The sequence below is a fragment of the Wyeomyia smithii genome, chromosome 1 (assembly GCF_029784165.1).
Source record: "Wyeomyia smithii strain HCP4-BCI-WySm-NY-G18 chromosome 1, ASM2978416v1, whole genome shotgun sequence".
NCBI lineage: Eukaryota > Metazoa > Arthropoda > Insecta > Diptera > Culicidae > Wyeomyia > Wyeomyia smithii.
The window spans coordinates 3,026,854-3,049,562 of NC_073694.1; the positions used below are offsets into that span (position 1 = coordinate 3,026,854).

General features: G+C 39.3%; 1 protein-coding gene across 1 annotated transcript in view; it reads right to left on the reverse strand.

The window, feature by feature from the left end:
* Positions 1 to 740: 740 nt before the first annotated feature.
* Positions 741 to 22,709, reverse strand: part of LOC129729929 (uncharacterized) — a 133,456-nt gene continuing 111,487 nt past the window's right edge. Inside the window, exons 6-7 of the mRNA XM_055688850.1 lie at positions 19,573 to 19,711; positions 741 to 1,960 (exon numbers count right to left, since the gene is read on the reverse strand). Coding sequence (XP_055544825.1) covers positions 1,686 to 1,960; positions 19,573 to 19,711 — 414 coding nt within the window. The 3' untranslated portion in view covers positions 741 to 1,685. The remainder of the gene's footprint in view (positions 1,961 to 19,572; positions 19,712 to 22,709) is intronic.

Here is a 22,709-nt window from a genome sequence, read left to right on the forward strand (position 1 = left end):
ACAAATATAAAAATTTACTAGTGCAAATAAAGAAACTGAAATAGAATGAAACACGAAATGTATGAAACATGTACCAAAAATGAGAGAAAAACAGGTTTCAAAGTAAAAGAAAAACCATAACAATTTTATGTTCTAATAGAAGCAATACTAAGGATAGAGAAAGAGGAGGAATAGGCACGAAGCCCAAAAATTTAAACTGTTAACACAGAAATCAAAATTAAAAAAAAAATGCCATGAGCAATGAAACGCAAATCGAATATCCAATAGGGTAATGCACGTCGTCGGCAGGTTTCCTGCAGAAGTTTTATGCTAAAACCTACCGAAGAAAACCACAACCGAAATCGAGAAACTATAACCGAATGTGCAATGCATTAAATGGAGAAAACTTAAATTTTGATTTTTAAAATGAGAATCCAAAATTGACGGTTAGTAATCAAAATCTAACTACAGAAAACAAAACAAAACTTGGGATTAATATTTTCTTTTTTGTTTTTTTATTTTGATCAGAAATCAGATCTATTAAACCCTTGACCCTAGTTTCTAAGTTAAACAAATGGGTTTCTAAAACCGTAAAACGAAATGCTAAAAACTTGCCATCAAATCTTCATCCGAGTTTCCCATGATCCTGTGAAGAAGTCAAAGTTTTTCGTAATAACATTTCCACCCACTCACTTTTTCACTCACAGTACAAAACCACCCAAGGGACTACTTTTCGAAGCTTACGCAAAAACGAGCCAAAATAAATTTTATATTTTTATTCTTCAATAGACTTTCTCAAATAATATACAACACATGAAATTCTCTCCGCTTCACATCTTGCCGGTCTTTTTAATTTTCTCTCACTCTTCTTCGTAACAGCAGCAAAGTATTTTACTGTACCATCTGCTTGTTTTTTATTTTTTTACTTTTGTTCATCTCACAACAATTAACTGTTCTGCTTTGTGTATATGTCAGCTTAATCCGATTTTAGCGAAACGTGTTTGGAACTGTTGGATTTGTTGGATAGCATTTTCTTTCTGTGTCTGTGAATGTATTTACGGAATGTGTTTTCTTTTGTCCTGTACAACCAACTTCCCGCTCAGTCCTCAGGTTTTCCTTTAAATATTACTTTTTCAATACTTTATTTTCTTACTAGACACCATTGCGTCTCCACTCATGCCAGCGCAGATTGTATTGTTCTAATTGTCTTTTCTATTAGCTAGTTTTACTTGACTTATACCATAGAATGTTTACAGTTAGCAACCGTGTTAGACAGAGTCTGAGGGGGTACAAAAAACCAATAGTTTATATGCTAAACTTTTTACAGTAAACTAAAATGAAATATTTTCCCTTGCTTAGTTTGGGATCACAAACCATCACGCGTCTTCATATCCACCAACAATCGATTGGTATACATTTTTTTTTCTTTCGCTTCTTCCTCCAACTGGCCATAAACATCGAAACGTGGCTCGTTTTTCCTGCAACAGTGAGCATATATCTTCTGCTTTTTTATGTTTTATCTATGCTTAATTTCGGGAAACAGAGTGAAAGCGAAGCGGGATACGTAGCGGGGCTCCATCGAAAGCAGCGCAGCGCTCAGTGGATAACCAAAAATCCGAAACTCTATGTACAGCACTCAGTTACCTTCGAGACCGCTTTCTTTTTCCAGTTTTTTTTTTCGATTACATTTCGGACTACCACTGAGACTAGAAAATTGCTCGTTTCGTGCGACCGTCCAACCGCGACGACGACGGTTGGACGCAACTCCAGTGGGACAACGACGACGCTAGTAGGAGAGCGATGGAAGCAGCAGTGATGGTGATTGCAGCCAGCACCAGCAGCTTGACGACGATGTCGATTTGACCCGTATCTTGGATTTTGCTTTCACCGATCGTCCCAGTGGGCAGCCACCCGGAAAGCGCAACGGAACCGATCGTAGACCACAGTGAGTGCCGTCGGAGCGATGCTGCTGAGGAGGATACTGGAAAAAAATAGGAAAGAAAAAAATCCTGATTACCTTTGATTTCGGGCAAAATCGATGCGTTTGTGAGCAGGGGATTGGAGAAGAGCTGCTAGTGATGCGAGAAATGGTGTAGTGAAATTGAATTTTTATTCATGTTGGGACACCACTGCAGTTTGGGTGGCACTCGTGTTGCGGCAGTGCCGCACTGAATTAGTAATTCGATACCGGCGGCACCTTTCCACGGTGTGTATTTGCTATTTTATGGGACCAAAGCTGCTGTAATCAGTGCCAATTCGACAGGCGTGTCGAGAGTCCGGTTGGAACCGAATTCGCCGGTGAATTTTTTATTCATGGAATTTGAATAAATTGTCACTCGGAGCTCAGTTGTGAAAGAAGCGGTGCTGCAAATTTAGATGCTAAGAGAAGGCTGTCGATTGGAAACTTATGCAAAACTCTTTGGATTTTCGTGTCTCAAGTTACTTTTTTGATAATGCAAGGAAATGATCCGTGAATAGAATTAAGGCAACCATGAGACACATTTTCCCCGCAATAATATCCATAGATATTGAATGATATTACTGTTACCCGCTTCTGTTTGTTTCTGACTACAATATTTCCCAAGTGAGCTCGTGTTTTTTGAAAAAACTTAACAAGCTGAATAAAAGAACGGGACGTCATTTCGGGCTCTTTTTTTTTTTGATAATAAAAAACTAGATTGTTATTCGTGTTTTACGATGTATATATTTTTTGTGTTCGTTTCGTTTTCTTCTGCGTCCTGTTCTGACATGAGAATCACTTAAAAACGATTGAAACCAACTTTGGAATCATTTTCTATTTCAGTTCTTCGTTATTTTTGCATTTTTTTCGTTTCTGCGATCAATTAAATTTAATTCAACTACCTTGAACGTTGATTTGGGTCTTTCCCGTCCATGGTTTGGCTTGAACATGGGATTCAAAAACTTAACGCTCTTTAAATGCTTATTTTTACGATTCGAGGGCGTAATTGGGTGATATATAGTTATGGACATTACTGTACACCAACACCGGACGCACCATTCCTGACACAGCAAATCCTTGCACATGGCATTTCTGATGCAACAACTGGACGCCCGACATTCCTGACGCAGCAAGTGAACGACCGGCATCCAGAACGACTCCAGCATAGCAACACGGCGACATCGACAACTCCACCAACGGACGTTGTACCCCTGATACCCCTGACGCAGCAGAACCGAGCTGGTAGCAGCAACGACGACAACGACAGCAGCGACGGCAGTAGAGCGGAGCCAACAATCCTTACGCAGCATTAATCCAATCCATCGATGAGTAGGGAACTTATATTAATTTTTCAGGAGCTTTAGTTCCAGTGAAACGTTTGTAGTGTGTAGAGGTTGTTCTCGTCTTAGGACGTGAGTAGTTTAAAATACTTAGTAAAAATCAATGTGTTAAGAATCCAAGTGTTTTTTAAAAACCTTAGAATGAAAGAACTTACATAAGTATATATATATAAAAGGTTAGAGTCTTTTCCTATGATTTTATCTACTTAATTTCAATCCACTTTGATATTTATATGAAATTTTTAGTTTCGCCAGTAACTTAGCTATATTTAAATTTGATTAGCAGCCAGCGTAAATTTATCATATATATTGTAAAATTTCTCTATTTAACCCAAACAATTGTGTGTTATATTCAAAGACGAGGTTTCAAACGCGCTAAAATTGTGATTTATTCTGTTTCAGTCTTTTCATGTTTTCAGAATTGTAATTTTGAGCTCAATTTAGGATTTTTTTCTAACTTTAATTTTTTTTTTGTTATGCTGTTTGCTGGTCTTATCGTTTTGCAATTCATCGAGACGCATTCAACCTAACTGATGATGTCTCTTTTTCCTCTTCTGCTTTTTATGTGCGTTTTTCAGTTATTTGAAGGGTTTTGTATCATAATCGGGTAAGTCCGAAAATGTACCATGCTCAGACCAATTTTTTATATGCAAGGTTGGTTCCCTATTTGACAGAAAATAAACCCCTCATACCAGTATCATCAAACAACTCCTCCTAATGATGCTCAGAATGTTTCATTATTTTTTCTAAGTAATACACTTTAGTACAACTAAAGTGTTAAACTGATCAATCACGCATGTTTCCAAATTCCTGAGAAACCCTTAGCTACCTATGCAATAACATGCAAATGAGTGCATTGGCATGCTCGATGACGTCCTGACAAAACACAAATGTGCCTTACTCAAACTGGTCGCCTCGGAAGCGAGTCATAAGGCCACAGAGTACAGTAATTGCTCGCCGTGGATTCGTGGTCTCTGAAGACTCGGCGCACTTTGAAGGCGTCTTAGCACGACCCGAGAATCTAGCAATACCTGAATATATCGTCAGGGCCATGGGTTGTGTTTTTCCGGCCCAAATAGAAACCTTTAAAAGTTACACAGTTCCAAAAAACGAAATTTACAACTAATACGAATGAAAATACATAAGGGTTTTTAGCACATGGAGTAAAAAACATACACAATTTTACATAGTGAATAATGCACATTACAGGATTGTATGGAACCATGTAAATTTTGTACGGTAAGTGATATATTTTTGTAGGTAAAAATGCAGAGTGTGGAGTGTGGAATTGCAAAAATTTATGGTACTCCTCTCAAATATTATTTGAAGTACTTTTACGGAATAATGTTGACATTTTTAATTTAAGATATCTGTATAAGGTTCTATTTAACAAATTAACTGGAAGCGTCTTCCAACTTTAGCAATGAAATCCTCGAGATGACGCCGAAAGCTAGAACACACCTTTCAAACGTAGTCCTCAGGCATCGACCGCCATGTGCGTGCTATGTTAGACTGTGGGATGTTTACAGTAGGGTGAGATGTTTTGTAGGTTCTTGCCTCAACATACGCCCAAATCGAATAATTCAACGAGTTGAGGTCCGGGCTGTTAGGGGGCCACAAATCTTTCGGCCAACATTTCAAATTTTCCATCAGCCAGTGTTGGGTCCGATTAGACGTATAACATGGCGCTCCATCTTGTTGTAGCATAACATAACAATATCATTACACCAGCCAGATGTTTGGTTTGGAGCTTAAACTTTACTTTCTCCGGTCCAGGCGGCTGTTGGGCACAATATCAATACTGAACAGCTTTTCGTCAAAGAAAAGAGTTTTTTTTTTCAGTAAGGAAAACAATTTTTTCGGATGCGTCACTCGTAGCTCTTTCATACGCCCCGTGATCAAGTGGCGTTTCACTTTAGCTCTGGAGTTCTGGAAAAAATTCTCTATAAATTGATTTCGAAATCCTGTTGCAGCCAGTCTTGTCCAGTTACTCATCTTTGTGCATTTATCAACGCAAAAATTGCATTACATCAGTTTTTAAGTACACACTCAAAATTTATTGCCGGGTCTCGATAATTTATTGCCGCGAACGGCACTACTGAGTGCTCGGTTAAAAAAATAACGACAGCTGTCACGTTCTTTTTGTAAATTTAAATAAATTTCGGCACAAAATATCCGAAATCCGAGATTTACAAAAAAATGTGACAGCTGTCGTTTTTCTTCAAACCGAGCACTCAGTGGTGCCGTTCTCGGCAATAAATTACCGAGACCCGGCAATAAATTTTAAGTGTGTTGGCACTGTGATGAGCAAACATAAAAGCACAACCTAATTGAGCGGCATTTCTGCGCATAGGGAACGTGGAATGTGACTAAACAAAGCCAAAGCCAAAGTTGAGTAAATTAACTGGTTCTGGGCTAAATTTGTCACAGTTTAACACTGCGATGATAAAAAAAATCAGTAAGCATAGCACAGTGAGCACAGCGCAGAGTTTTACGTAAACGCTACAATGGCGTCATGCGTAGCAGAGGACGGTTAGAAATAGAGATTCAACAACTCACGACTGATAATTGCTTTAGTAAAATTGAATATATCGGCTTTCCAGTCATCTGCTCATCAAAACGAAAATTTATTTTCTACTTCCGACGTTTCGATTTAATATAAAATCTTTTTCAAGGATTCTACAAATATACCTTTGTCCCCCACTGTTGCCGATTTAGTCATGGAAGCGCTTTTAGACTCCGTTATTGCTAAACTGGGTTTTCCGATTCCTGTCTTGAGGAAATACGTTGACGACTTATGCCTGGCCCTTCCGAAGGACAAAGTGAACGACGTTCTTTCCACATTCAACGAGTACAACAGCAACATTCAATTCACCTGCGAAATCAAGAACAACAAGAGACTCCCGTTTCTGGATATGGTTTTAATTCGACAGCCTGATCAGACCGTTAAAACCGAATGGTATGCCAAACCGATGGCATCAGGACGGTTTTTAGATTATTTCTCTACCCACCCATTGCACATGAAAAATAATGTTGTCACTAACTTTATGCGACGTGTGAAAGATTTTAGCACTAATTTATCACCAAAGGAAGTTAAAACAATCATCGATAGACATCTGAAAATTAACCACTATCCCACCCATTTGAGAAACCGTTATACCAACAGAATCAACGAACGATCATTACCAATCCACCAACCACACTCGCAAGATTCGCCCAAAACATATAAGCCACTGATTTATGTTCAGAATCTTTGCAGTAGACTAACAAAGCTGTTTCGAACAGATTTGCCAAACACCACTTTAGCAACACGGAACGAACGCACGGTAGGAGCTATGTTCACAAATATGAAAGACAAATTAGCAGCTGAAAACCAACACAAAGTGATTTATCGTATTCCGTGTGGCAATTGTGAGGCCTCTTATGTAGGGCTAACGACAACACAGCTCAAGAAAAGGCTTAGCAACCACCGCTCGAACATTAACAAACTGGAACAACTCCTAAACCAGGAACACACTAGAGACACCAAAACTCACGAAATAGCACACCTGAAGGAGAAAACAGCACTTCTTCAACACAGCATAGACAGCAATCACCGGTTTAACCTGGAAAAAACAATAATTCTGGACCATCATCGCCGACCGTCTGCACTTCCTATTCTCGAAGTTTGTCACATCATGAACACCGAGCATACCGTAAACAAACGCACTGATGTCGATTGTCTTAGTTCGACTTACGCAGGGATATTACACACACTAAAGACCAAAATAGGCAATAGATCAGAATTATAATCCACATCAGTATACTGTGGTTTTCACACAGTTCATCTCACCAAACCAGCTCACCGAACTAGAATTTAACAATTTGAATATTTTTTAGTTCAAGTTTATTTTATTTCAAATGCAAAAACGGTAATACTTTTTCTAAAAAAATTTGCCCTATATTTATAAACTTTTGTCCTCACAACCCGGTTACAGTAAACGAATACTAGCCACAATTAAATCTTTGACCGTTGATGCTCAAAACATAAAGCTATTAGACAAAAAACGATATCCTTTCTGTAAGTGACTGTTCTCTGATTATTGAATTTTTGTAACAACTTGTATATTTGTAGAATCCTTGAAAAAGATTTTATATTAAATCGAAACGTCGGAAGTAGAAAATAAATTTTCGTTTTGATAAGCAGATGACTGGAAAGCCGATATACTCAATTTTACTGCTACAGAATAGGTTACGAGAGAAACAGCCAGTAAAGTTTAAAACCAGCCAGAATGTGCGCTTATCAATTGAGCGATAGTAGGCGGTTAAATGTGCGCCAGCTACATTTTCTCAGTTGCAATCGAAAAAGTCTCTCTGTTGTATTGGAAGCAAATGCGCGCGAAAAAGCAATTAATCCTTTTTTTTTTCAACGTGCTTCGGTTGTTACACACGATGAGTATACAAAGACTGGTTGCAGCACTTAGAAGTAAATGTACACAAATACACTGTCCAACAAAACAGGTCATTAGATACACAAACTAACCCAATACTTACGTTTGAACATTTTCGCATTTTTTTCTGCAATTGGAAATAATGCAACACTAAATATTACGTGGTTTCCAATACTCCTTTTATATGCATGTAAACAAACGTAAATTTACGCGATTTTCGCACTGTGTATATGAATTTTGAAGAAGCTGGCACAGCAGTATTCATCTCCAAGGTTCGTCCAAACCAATTGCGGGTGACGGTGTCCAATCTCAAAGAAGCAAGGGCTATTGTTTTCAGCCAGCTTTTTACGCGACATTCGTGTATACGTCCCTGCTCGCATTGTATAGATCGACAATATCGTCACGGAAGCTGGTTCGACTATCGAGGACTAGTTGAATGTTGGTTCTGACCGATTTAAGAATCCAGTATTTATCCAGTAAAGATACTTGATTGCAAGCGATTGCACTTGGTGTCCTCGATTGGGGGGAACAAAAAGTATACTCCATCAGATTTATTCTGGGCGACCTTCGCCGGTTCTGATTTGTTTAGCCATTTGGAAGTGGGCAGGGAGCGTCTACCAGTTCGCCATTTTGTACCGTGTGTTATGAACTTAAATAAGGATATATTTGTGTTTAAATGATTGAAAGTAGTGAAAAAATGATAAAATCACTTTGACTAGTTCATATGGATGGAATCCTTGGGCATCGAGAGGTCACACAGGTTTCAAACAAATTATATTTTGAGTGACTCTACATCTTTTATAGATCTCTTTCTCTTGAAACCAGCACGTCGTTTTAAAGTGGAATAATAGAGCTTTCATATAAAGTAGAAAAAATGGCATGTTTTTGAGTAACATCACAACCACCGATTTCTAATTTGACACCACCATTGGACAGCTGAGAAAATATGCTATAAGATGCATTAAAGAAAATAGATGAGCAATAACTATAGCGAATACATGTTAAACCTGCCAAGCTCAACCATTTGTTTCAGATTCCATGGTTTCAAGGTACTGGTCTGGTCTAACAAACCAGTCGTCGTATGTTAGATTTCCGACGGAGAAACTGTTAGTGTCAATAAGATCAAGTAAAGTTAGATTTGACAGCGAAAGCACATTTTAGCTATTATTATCGATGATTGGACTTCGAGTCGTTGATGTTGGCAACGCAGTTTACCGATTACGCATTTTGCACCCGGACGGTGTCCTGTGTGAGGATTATCAGGCTGTTACACTACTGTACAAATTGCTGGAGGGTGAGATTCTCAGCAGCTCAGCATCTTGTTTCGACTTAAAGCCGCACCCAAGAGATAAACATTTGAGCTGCTGCTCCGTTAATTCTGCCAGTTTGGAATCAACGAAGAACCTATTCACCTTGCTAGAGTAAGCAAGATAGTCTTCGCTTCTCTTAGTTACTTAAAAGTACTTGTACCGTCGTCGGAAGCTGGCATCCCTGTTACACAGATCGGTGTATCGCGAAAACCTTGTGTCGAATATATTACCGCTTCTTTATTGTACACCAACTCCGCCAAATAACCTAGTCGTGGGACAGATTCGTTTTTCCCAACAGGCTGCGTAGCAATCAGCTTTCGATCAGAAGATCACAACTGAAAAATGACAAAACTCTGTCAACACGAGATACAAATAACAAAGTCAGATACGATTTCGTGTTCACACATATAATTTTGATAACAACATTAAATTGGAATGAATTAATAACAAATTCTGAAATGAACAATGGTTATCATTACACTGTTTTATATATTGTCTTATTTTGTCAGAAACCTGATACCACGCATGGTTATGATGATTAACTTCAGTAACACCTCGTTACCACTGTTGCGATACGTGCTATTAAAAGTATGCGACTCACGATTACTAACTAAAAAAAAATTCCAACGAGAACTGAATAAAACAGGTTCACGAAAGATAACGATCACAATAATAATAATTTAGTGGCCCGCAGAAAATTTGCGTTCTCGGATGGGACCGCTGTAATGATGCACGAAAAAGCACCATCAACATCAGCAGGTTCCGTGACATCTGCCAGTTCGTAAAATGGTCTATTGGATAAAATTTATTCGGATTCTTGTATTTCAATTGCGAACTTTTTTCCTATCCCCTGCTGAGAGTGTATGTTTTTACTAGTGTTTGCGATATATGTCAGTTGCGGATGCAGCTTCTTATTTTTCTTGAAAATAACTTGCATCCTTTTTTTGTGAAAGGACAATATTGATTCCAGGCCATTTCAAGAATTCTAACCTTCAGTCGGTTGAGATACTGGATTGCAAGCGATTGCATTCAACTTACTGCATTACTTTCGCCGGATTTGCTCTGCCCACTGCGGCAGTAAAGTAGGTTGTGACACAAGCGGAGAGTAATATGTTTATGATGTCTGTGGTAAAGGTGCTGAAAAGTGCCTCTACTGTAACCCGCGTACAAAGAGGGCAAAGAGAAGATTAAACGGTCTCTGAAAGAGCGCTTAAAGCGCACTTTTGCAAAAATGCTGAAAGAAGCCGCTACCACCAAACTGGTTTCCTTAACCCTCTATGATGTCTTCACGTCCAATGTGTCTGATACTGTCGATTTAGTTGGGAAACCATCCTTTGTTCAACCTGCGGAGCCTAAGAAGAGAACAAAAACATGCCATTCCTTGAGCTTCCCAGGAAAGAACAGAGGAGATCCCCATCTGGTATGTCAGACAGCACGAATACAAAGAGTGCTGTTGAAAATCCGAACTGAATTTTGGCAAGGAGTTTCCAGTGTTTGAAGGGAAAATTGGATTTAAAAAAATGACAGCATAATTGGTGCCTGCTGCTGGCTGTCTTCTACTGGCGTTTTTAACCTAGAGTTCAAACTCTTTCCGACCAGCTGACCGTTTAATGGCCTTTTCGTACAACGATCATATCTTTGGCTGGTTCATCGGCTAATGAGAAGGATTCTTTGTTTTACAATGGAATTGCAGAGGTATCATCCCCAAAATTGGATCATGTAAAGTTTTGATTAATAGGTACAAATGCGTTGCATTTTTTTTCTGTGAAACATGGCTCGCTTCAAACTTAGATCCCAACTTCCATGCCCAACACTCCTAGAGATTAAAAGGTGCTATTCCTTATTGAACTCCCTTTTTCATGCATGCTGAGTTCTGTTCAAAACGGCGTTTAACTAAAGAGCCTTGTGCAATTGCATTGTACAGTTCTAACTGTACTGGACAAAAATTTTAACAAAAAATTTGTGTGTGTAAATAGTGGAAGACTGACCAAAATATTTGACAAAAAAGGAAGAGTTTCTGGGGAACGGGGGAGTATCCAAATTACTTACGAATACTTACGAGGGGAAGAAGGGGGTTCGAGAAAATCTTACGTAAGATTGAAAAAATTCAAATACAAACAAAACCTAAAAAAATAAAATTAGTTGAACTATTTCTCGCTGAAATCTTAACAGTTGAACCTCGGGTAAGCGTGAAATCACCTTAGCTGAATGATTATGTATTTTACCTCGTTCACTTCATTTTCAGTTTTATTAATTTCAACATGAAATTGCCTGAATTGGTTAAATTGTTTTTTATTTCTTCACGAATACACCATATGTAGAAAAATTTTAGTCAAACTACTTCATTAACATTTTTTTTCCTAGAAAAGAAAATCTTATATAAGATTCATGGGGGGAGGGGGGTAATGCAAAATCTTACTAAGCCTTATTATAGGGAGGGGGGGTCTAAAATTTCGAAAAAAATCCTTACGTAATTTGTGGATGACGCCTGTGAACCAGAACGAAAGTTTGAACTAAATTTAGATTCCTATTCTACACAAAAACCATGCCGATGGAAGGTATGTGTTTTGGCTAGAAAAAGGATCATCACATTACGGCGATTAACAGAAACACTCCTGAACAACCATTCGACCCCATTTGTTTTTCGATGTTAATTTTATAAAATACGCAAATTTTTATTTATTTACGTCAATCATAGTAGACTAAATCTTAAAAACTAATGCTAACATCACAAATGTAGTTATGTGATTCTAGTGTTCAATTTTTTCTAAGAGCATTTCGTGACATCGGTAAATCAATACCATGGCATATTCTGTTCTATAAGAATTTAATACAAAAACTTTTCGCGTTCTTAATGAGCGTGTAGGAGCATAAAAGTTGAGTTTTCCTAGCAAATTTTCCGAACTTATGCGTTGTGAAACTAAATCGTTGACAAGAGTTACCGAAGCAATTTCTCTTTTTTTTCAAGCGTTTCTATATTAATAAGCATGCAACGCGATTCATAACAAGGAAGAGGAAATGAATTCCAACCTAGTTTTCTTAGTGCATATAACAAAAACTGTTTTTGTACAGATTCGATTCTTTTGGAATGGACGTCTTGATAAGGCGACCAAACAACACTACAGTTCTCGAAAATAGATCTAACATATGTAACAAAAAGAGTTTTTATAGTGTACGGGTCTACGAAATGATAACTGAACCTTTTTATAAAACTTAGCTTACTGTTGGCTCTATTGATGATCGTACTGTAGTGATCAATGAATGTTAACTTAGAATCCATAGTTACTCCCAAATCTCTAACTTGATAACACCTTTCTACAACCTGATGTCCAAGTGCAACTGGAATGCCCAGGATTTCTTTTCCTTGTGTAGGATATAATATTACATTTTTTTACGTTGAGATCAAAAAGACTTTTTTTACACCAAATGTATAAAATGTCAACCTCTTGTTATAAATGTTGGATGTCTGATTTGTGTTTTATTTCCATGTACAATTTCATGTCGTCGGCATATATCAAGACTTTGAGACGATTCAACACAAGGGTAACGTCATTAACAAATAAAATGAAGAGCAAGGAGCCTAAATGGGGGCCTTGTGGAACTCCAGATGTCACTTTTACTGGTACAGAAAGGTGTCCCTTAAACCTAACCGTTTGTGTCCTATTCGTTAAATAAGATTCAATCCATCTAAGTAGGTCTGACTCAAATCCCAGTTTTTTTAATTTGAACATCAGCATGGAAATATCTACTCTGTCAAAAGCTTCACTAAAATCCGTGTATAGAGTTTCCACGAAGTTACCTCTGTCCATAGACGCAAGAGAGAAATCAACAAATTCAAGCAAGTTGGTAGTCGTAGACCTTCCTTTGTAAAAACCATGTTGGTTGCACGTTATGCGGCTTATTACCTGATTAAATATTTTTTGGTTTACGATAGCTTCAAAAAGTTTGGGAATACATGGTATCATTGCAATGCCACGTTATTTTTTGATATCAGATCTCTTAAAAGCAAAGCCTTGGTGCTACATCCCGTATCGGAACTTGACCTTCTGTTTATTTATACACAGACTTCGCAGCCGACTGTTTAGTGTACATGACAATTGCGGGGCAAGCGCTACGATCCTACTGACACTAACAGACTCTCTCGAGTCGAGACTCGAACCAACGACGACTGGCTTGTTAGGCCAGCATCGTACCACGAGACCATCTGGGAGATATCTTACCTGACATAAAAATCGGTATATGAAAAAAAATTTCCCGACTGATGGAAATTGTCCGGACGTAAGGGATAAGATGAAAAGCCCAAACAAGGGTTTTACGAAAGCAGGAGCAGGATTTTTCATAAGTGAGGGTGGAATTCCATCTGGACCTGAACCTTGTGAAGCGTCCAGTTCTTTTAGTGTTGCGAAGATTTCTTGAACAGTTATTTGTTTAACAGATACGTTATTTATTTGTTCATGCAAGTGTGAGAAATACTCAAAGTCCCCGACTTCGTCGCTCTTTTTTTTTTGCAGATTTGCTTTGAGCCAGTACTGGCGAAGTCTTCATACTGCATGCGAGATGGGAAGTTTTGTTTTGGGTCTGATTTAATGTTATTTGCTTCCCTTGTGTTGTAGTTCTCATACGCTATAGATATTTTAGTATTCAGTTCATCACATATGTTCAAATATTTGTCCAAATTTCCTTGGTCTTCAGTTTTTCTGTGAGTTTATAAGCTTTCTGTTTACTATTCTTTGAATTTTTAATTTCGCTGGTAAACCAAATGGGATCTTTTGAACCAGCCATTTTCTTTTTTGATTTTGGTACAGTTGAGTCTATAACACTGTACAGTGATGATAAAAAATTATCAACCGCTTTGTTCATATCTGTTTCATTTTTTAGAAGTGATTGCCAGTCGATGTCAGTTAATTTACGATTGATTAGTTCAAAATTTGCTTTAGTGAAATCATATTTATATTCAGGCTCATGATCAGAGGGTCGTGATCCCTCGGTATCAATCATTAGCGAGTTCCTAATTGCTGTATGAAATTTTTCATTTTTTCATAGGGCATCCGGATTGAGTTAACCTGATGTAATCCAAGTTGACTAAATCCGTCAAAAATAAATTGCAGAGTTTCGTTTTCTCCTACTATAGGAAGTAGAAGCGTTTCATTGTCATCATTTACAATAAAACCAGCATCATTTTGATTGGAATCTCCATACATATGAATTTTTGAGATAGTGTTGGACTCATCATTCCGCAATTCTACCGTCCTTAAAAAATTTTCATATGATTGCTTTTTGGCAAAGTGGGGTGGAATGTAAACAGATACAAAAATATGGATTCCACCCTTCAATAAAACTTTAACCCAGACATCTTCAAATTCGACATGTTTCTGGGTTATGATTTGCTCAGAATCATGTTGAACCCCAACAGCCACAAGCACTCCTCCACCTGGTTTCTTATCAGATAGTGATAAATCACGGTCGCTCCTGAACACATTAAAGGAACTGTTGAAAACTTCTTCACTTTAATTATCGTCGTTCCAGTTCGTTTCCATTGCTAGGATGATTGAGTATGAACATCCACTTATTCTGTTATTAATGTGATTAATTTTGAGTGCACTGCGCATCCTGTTGAAATTTTGAGCATAAATTCAAACTTCATTGACTACTGGCGTTGTTTTTTCTTTCTCGAAGCGTCACTGATTTTGAAAACACGAATGCTTACAATAACATCCATCACACGGGAAACTTGTTGATCTAAAATTCTTGTTATTGTTATGGTTGTGGCTGCCAGCCAAATGGTAAGGATATGATACGGCTGAAGGGGTCGCGGGAGTCGTTAGGTTGAGCGGGCGCATTGAAACGGTAGGCATGAAAGGTGATGACGACTCATTATTCTTCGCCTCGTTGAAAAGAGATATGCTGGAGATCAGGTGGGGATCGAGAAAATTTATTATTCGCTGCAGCAAGAAGCACACGGTCTGGTGGTAGTTGGTTGTAGTAGCGGTTGATAAGATTTCTGTCAAGGTTGAGGTTTGCGTATGAACTATGGGGACATCCACATTCAACGTGGACAGTTTTTAACGATTTTTACCTCCCACCCCCTTCTCTTCCCCTTCGTGGACCGTGGACTGCCCATATAAATTGTAAACAATTTGTATGGATCGTGGACATTACAGCAGACAGGCCCTTTAATCTTCACCTTCATGAGTGCATCGTCAAGCGACGATGACGCAACTCAACTCCGTCTTTAACCGACCTGATATCAACTTCATTTTGTTCGCTCTCCCTCTCACTGAGCACAAAACAATCGTCTTTTACTCGGTACCTTTTGTTTCGTCGTTTCTTATTCGGCGTATTTGTATCGTCGGTTCAGATTGAACTGCTAGAACTGAGGCTTCAAGGCAGCAACGAAGAAAGCAGATTCGAGCAAATTTTGCTACAATTGACGATTTGAAATTTATCGTTAACTGCATGATGACGATGAACCGAAGCAAGGTATTTTCTTCGCTTTGAACTGTGAGGTAAGGACAAGCATGTTGGGTGCTGTGATTGATGTATTTGGTTGCAGGCTTTGCAAATCGTTGCGTGGAACATGTTACACGCTACATGTTACACGCTACATGTTACACATTACATGTTACACATTATACATTATATGTTACACGTTACATATTACATGTCTTTTTGCACGTGTTATTTACATTACGTCCCGTCCCGTTAACATTCAAATAATATGTAATATGTTACAAATCGCATAAATCAGCTTAAAAGTTTAATTTTCCTAGCCCTTATTCCTGCTCCTATATGTCTAAGGCCATGGACATACTGGCACGGTCTGCGCTGTGAAGGTGACTCGCCTTATCGCTGGTTAATGTACAGCTCTACTTAGGGCTGTACATTAACCCACAGCAAGGCGAACCATCTGTGCAACGCAAGCCACGCCAGTATGTCCACGGCCTAAGACGCAGCAGCAGCATCAACGCTCTGTTTGTCCGAAGTAATTTACCCTGATCCATCCAAGTGACGATTTCATTGAAGCTGACTATAGTCGCTTCAATCCGATAATGAAGACGACGACGACGACGACGATTGTAGAAATTCATTTTAAGCAATATTTTCGTCAGTTGAAGTTGTTTTTAACTTCATCCGAAAGACGGAAGGCAAAGCAGAGCGCAAAAGATTACACATGCAACAGTCGTGTGGGATATGAAGAGTGTTTATCTTGTCTTCGGCAAGCACCAGCCGAACTGAGCTTGCGAAGTTTCAGTAGCAGCGAGTGAGTCGAAGGGGTTGCGTGTTCTCCTTTTGGTGCTTCATTCGACGATGTTGAGGCCTGACAGCAGAATCTTATTTTCTATATCGGCAAAGTGTTTTTTAAATTCGGTAATTTGTCATAAATCTATTTTTTTTTTTTTATTCTCGCTTATTTTCCGTCGGTCTAGTTCCGCCACTGTTGTGGCCAATCACCGACGCCCAGGGAGGCGACTCAACACCCAGGACCCTAACTCACGACCCGTTTATTAACGGACCGGCGCCAACGGCTTTACTTCCTCATGCGATGGAAGGCGTGATCCCAGAGATTTTTCGCCTTAGAAAATCTTCCGGTGTCGGCTAGGATTGAATCTAGACCAGTTAGGTTGGTTGTGAGTGGATCACGCCACCCCACAACCATCGACACCTATGTCGGCGGTGGGATTCGAACCCAGGCGTCGAGCGTGATTGGCAGAGACGTTACCAACCACACTAGGCCCCCGCTCTATGTCATAAATCTAATCCGTAGATATTTACTTTCAATTGCTGAAGCCCCATGAGTTGCATTTTTACGTCATTTCGACAATCGGCTACTGCATGATTACGGGCACACATTACTCTGCGTGGTGTAAGCGAGTGCCTTTCTTATCAGCCTGAGAAGTGTTGTTTGGTGTCGACTGGCGTTTACATCGATAGAGTGTGCTATTCGCTTTCGTCGGTTCCTGCTTCGTTCGGCGTGGACTGCTCCAGCTGTACAGATGAATTTTGTTTAACGCTTGCGCTAACGTTTCACGCATCTTAACAAATCAAAATAAACTCGTCTTTTGAAGAATCCCTCAATAAAATACTTCAAAACCAGAAAGTTAAGCAATATTCGAAAAAAACGCCTGGGCCATGGGTAGTGTTTTTCCGGCCCAAATCGAAACATTTAAATGTTATGTTATGTAATGTATGTCAACGAGAAATGAGATAAAAAGTGCCTTTTGTGTTAGGAGATACTGCTTGAATTTCTCTCAAGCCCTCGTACAAGCGCATGACACCATGTCTTCTTATGAATTTGATTCTGAGGATTCACCGGTATTTCTAGCGGTATTTCTAAGCCATATTGGGGAGCCTAGGAAGCACCAGGAAGTAGATATCCTTCCTCTTTTCTATTTTCATATTCGAATGGAGAAAACCTTTAATACCAAAATAAAATTAATTTACTACATTCGCTACGGTTCTCCTTTCTCAGCAGACTCACCGAAATTATTTTTAATTGAAGATCAGAATGATTGCAGTGAACATTTTCAGATTGGAAATAGTTCGACATAAAACGGATAAAACTCGAGCTCGGTTAGCTTCAGCCCAGTGTATGACTTCATGCATTTTAGGAAATTACGATAATTTTAATAACTACAAAAAAAGCAATAACTCAATTGAACACTTTTTGCGTAGTTGTTATCGCTCATTCTTGATTCATTTGCCATTTACCGTTGACTCGATATTCTGCGCACACACTACAGGCAAGCAAACAAAACAACAACCATCATTAACACGTGCTACCGGCACACTCATAGCTATTGGCAGCAGCTTCGTAACGGCAAAGTTACAGAGTGCGCTTTGACAAACAGGTGGTCCATCCGTTGGCAAATAGAATTTAGGTTTGGTTTATTCTCAAGCTCTTCCACACGAAACTTCCCCCCAGACTTAATAACCCCCGGTTTAAATCTTCGATAATATCATAGACTATGGCACGTTAGAGTGATAGCTTGCAGGAGGATATGATAAGGTCGCTAAGGTTACTAGTAGATTACAAAGTCTGAAGGAGAAGACAAAAGCACGGAGTGGGTTACTGCTCAATAAGTAACAATGCAAAAAGATAAAAAACCAAAATATGCGAACAGAAAAAACGTCCGGACAATGCCACGGAAGACCAAAAAACTACTGGTCGCAATGGGGGTCCATACAGAAAAAGACCGCTCAAAGAAGACTCAACGTAACATACCCGAACAATATTACCAACATGTCCGACATGTTCAGCAATGCTATGCAGTCCGCCTGTTGGTCTGCTGTGGAGCACTGCCATCGAATAAGTCGCCTTCTCAGTCTTGCTGTGCCAAAATAAGCTGCTCTGCCGACTGTGGAACGAGCCAGATTCCGGTAAGGGTAAGAGTAACCGTCCTCTCGCTGCAGTAATCGGTTCTACAATGAGGACTGAATTTCTGCAAGCTTTTATACGTGACTACTGAGAGTGAATATTCGGTAAGCATGGCGTGTGCACTAGAGCGAGTAAAATAACTACAGCAAATCGTTTACAGAGTTAGATCCGGTATATCTTTTAGTGTCGGCTGTGCTGGAGAAAAGAAGTAGAGACTGATTTCTCGATAGGATTAAGATAATCTATGTTATTTTCCAATTGTTATTGTTACAAAAACTCAACCGTAAATGAAATTTTTGATTAGCTGATGCCAAACCCTCGATAGTTTGATAACATATCTCTGATACACAAGCACTCAAACGTTGATAATTTTTTCCATGTTTGAATTACTGGAGTTTCATATTCAGCCTTACTTCTAGATAGACGTTAGTCCAACGTCAAAAACTTTTTTCGCTGATTACTAGAAAAGGAATGAAGATATCCCAAGATAAAATTTAAGTATGTATCGAAAACCTGAAGCGAACCATTCCGGGATTGGCTCGTTTGTATTCTCGTCCGGAGACATCAAAAATTCCAAATGGTAATTTTTTCCAACAGCCTGGACCGAATTTCTCAAATATCGTGGATTGGATTTTACAAACCTTCTGTTGGTAATTTAACCTACAGTTATAACAGTGAACTGTAAAATGGCCTCTTCTCGCTACAATTGTATCCGTTGATGACCGATTCATCGATGAATCCTAGATTACTTTCCATGTAAAATCAATTTCATTTTCATCTCCTTTCCTTCAACTCCTGAGAAACTTGGCAACTGCCTATTTTTTCATACACTCCCATGTTCAAACTTATTTCGTTTTAGAAATTCTTCACCTGGAAAAATGCTTCAAACATAAAAAAGCAAGTTAGAACTTCAATTTTCTTTAATATGCGCCAATAGACCGTGGAATTCGAATTGAAGTTTTTTTTTGGAAAAAGAAAGATCAAAAACAAAATAAATTTCTCCTTTGGACATTCATGGTTCAAATAAAACGTAAAGTGCGTTTTCTACGGAGCAGCTCTAACCCAATTCAAAAGAAAGGACAAAATCGATCCCAGCATGACATCGCATCCCGGATTTCACCAGCTCATAAATCACCGTCCGATTTCGGACTGCGATTGCGACTGCTCGAGCACTTACCGTCGTCCTTATCGCTCATGAAGGAAAAGTGCACTCCGTTGTCGCTGTTGGAGAGCACCCGCACCTGGGGATAGTTCTCATCGGCCACCTGCAGGGCCGTCCGTTCGTACAGATCGAATACCCGGGCGGTGCATGTAACCTGCGGAAGAGGAAAGCGAAGAAAAAAAAAATGGTATTAAACCGTCATCATCATCACCATCGTCGTCACCGTCATTATAATGATAAAAAGTTTATGTGCGTGTGATTAGTGCTTATTATGGTGGTTACGGAATTAATCGTCGCCCGTACCCGTCTTTAGGGAAATCTAACGAAAAACAAACGACACCAAATCGACAGGGAGCGTAATTCTGCCTAATGAGGCAAGCTTCATTAGCGACCGAGATCGATCAGTCCACGCGCAAGTCGGAAAGCTAATGATGACGAACGAAATCCACTTGAAGTTGGTTTTTCCCTTCAAAACTGTTGCTGTAGCAGCTTGGCATTTAAATTTAAAACGCCACTCTCGAAAGATAAAACTGCACGCTTCGTTACCAGTATCGTAAAACCTTTTAAAAGTCAATTTATCACGTAGCTTTCGTAGAATTCGTGCTCTTGAACTTTGGGCGCGCTCGATTGCTATTCAACACGACGACGATTGCTTCCCGGAAGAGGGGTTTTATTTTTCGTTCGATTGCTGTTGTGACCTGCACTTAAAACATCGGAATATACCAACCAACTTTCTCGATCATGATGCGAAGAAGATCTTCGCTTCCCAATTGAAGCTCTGCAAGCTGAATATCTATATTATTCTACTGAAGGTATGAATTTTATTTTTTCGATATGAAAAGGGTTTAATTTTTTTCTTTCTAAACATTTTTCCAATTTTTTTATTACTATTCTGAAATTTGCTTTTGGCTTAGGAGATCCAATTGTTAACATAATGGCAATTCTAGTAGAAGTTTTTATCTGTTTTTCCTGGTTGAGAGTGTATTTATCCAACTGCAGTTTATTTACATTACCATGTTTATGGATTCCATTTGCATCCGCCGGCGTGGGAATGTTTTCCAACAAAATTATTCGAATCTCAATTTGTTTTACCTTCATTCATTGGAAAATATCAAACCCAAAGGATTGGGTATTTTTATTCGTTTTCGTTTAATTACGACGTAAGTGCGAGAACAATGCTCGCGTCAGGATAATGCCATCAATCCTCTCTGCCTCAACGTTGTGGAAACCATTTGTACGTAAATTACCCTTCCCTCTCAGTTTTTTTTGTTTTCCATTCCATTCCATCATTCATCACCGGAACTGTAATCCCCGAACAAACATGCCAACGAATTTGGCACACCATTCGAATTTTGTTTGAAACGAGCCAAAAAAAAACCCCAACCCTTTTTCAATACGGCAGTCAGTTTTATTATTCGCATAACATTTGCGGCAATGTGGGGCACAAAAAAAAACTTTACCTCTTTTCTCGTAGCACCGGCATTTCACCGTTGTTGCAAACAAACGAAATTTGTTTTCAACCCTCCCACCCCTTTGGGTTAGGGGATGGGGAGGTAGGGCAGGAAGCGAACATACATGCATACACACATTGGATTGGGTTTTGTTTTAACATGTTTCTGTGAATTGGGACTTTTCGCCGGCTTTGCCGAACGACGCGAGAACTGAAAACTCACTTCGAAACAACACACATATTGAACTTTTATGCTTCCCTTGACGGTGACGGGTGCATTCACTATTATTATTTTATTTGCAACCTCGTTGTTTCTCTTTTTACCCCACCCTTCTTTTGAGGTTATTGGAATTCATCGTACTTTCATCCGTCGCTTTCAGCGAAGGAACTCGAGAAAGAATTTGTTACTGAATAACGAAGGATGGGAATAACTAGTGGTTATAAAAGCAAATCCAATTCGCGAGTACAGAGCTTAGCTCTGGCTGCAACTGCACGGACGAACGCAACAATGCACACACGCAATAAAACTGTACTTTGGATGTGATTTTCGGTGTGCGATAAACCGGTGTGCTTTATTGTATCCGCTCATGTGTGATGTTTTTCTGAGCTCTGCGGTCACCCGATCACGCATTACGCAAATAGGTTGGAAATAAAAGAACAATCCCCACGGATATCAACACGATAATCCGGTAGGGTTGGGTTGATCAACTCAATTCTGCACGGTCGGAAGTGATATGGTTTTTTTTTTTTTGCTCATGCGATTAGGCTGCGTCATCGGATAAATGGTATGAAAACATTAAATAAATATTTTCAATTCTACACCCTCGAGCTTCTGTTTTTTTAATTCAATTTCATTCTTCATGAATAATCATCCGCCTCCATTGGAAGGTCCTCATTTGATGGAGGCGGATTGTATTTTGTGTAAAATCACTTGGACTACGAAATTGCAAATTTCGAATAGAACTCAATTCAAGGTTTTAGCTTGAAGCGTTATTCGGCGATTCCAACGAAAAAGCTCGCCTGCTAGCCCGAGTCACTAATTGGTCATTAAAATCGACCCGCTTGGTAGAAGTATCAACACAACTAACCGCGGTTGATTTAGCGAAAATCGGCTCGTTATTCAACCGCGATTTTTCATCTTCTTCCCCCCCGGGACAACCATCAAACTAGGTCGCTCTTAGAGTGACGGTGTCAACCCAACGCGTCACGGCGATGACAGTTTGGCGTCGTCGCCACTTGCTTCGAAATACAATGACAGCAGCCAGCCACAAGCAGGGTGTTGTTAGATTTGTGATTTTTTTCGCTCTCTCAAGCTGCCACCGCTTAGAACCTTTGCTGGTGAATAATCCAAAATTTCAATTTCCCACAGGAAAACAAACATACACACACACGGACGGACGAACGGACGGATATGCCACGCCTGTCAGTGAATTCGAAGCCGTAGCCGGCGCTTGATGTGGCTTGGTTTGAGTGTGATGTTTTCGTGTGATAAAAATGTATGAGAGACGAAAATCGAAACCCGTCGGAAATGAGTGAAAGCTATAACTTTTGTGTGGAGTGTCTTTTTTTGGAAGAGAGTGATTTTAACCAAACTCGTCACTGGAGTTGACATCACTCTTTCAGATTTCAGTTAACACTTTGTGAGTTTGGTGATATCGGTAATTCAAGCAACTTAGCCTGCTGCAATTCAACAAAAAAAAAA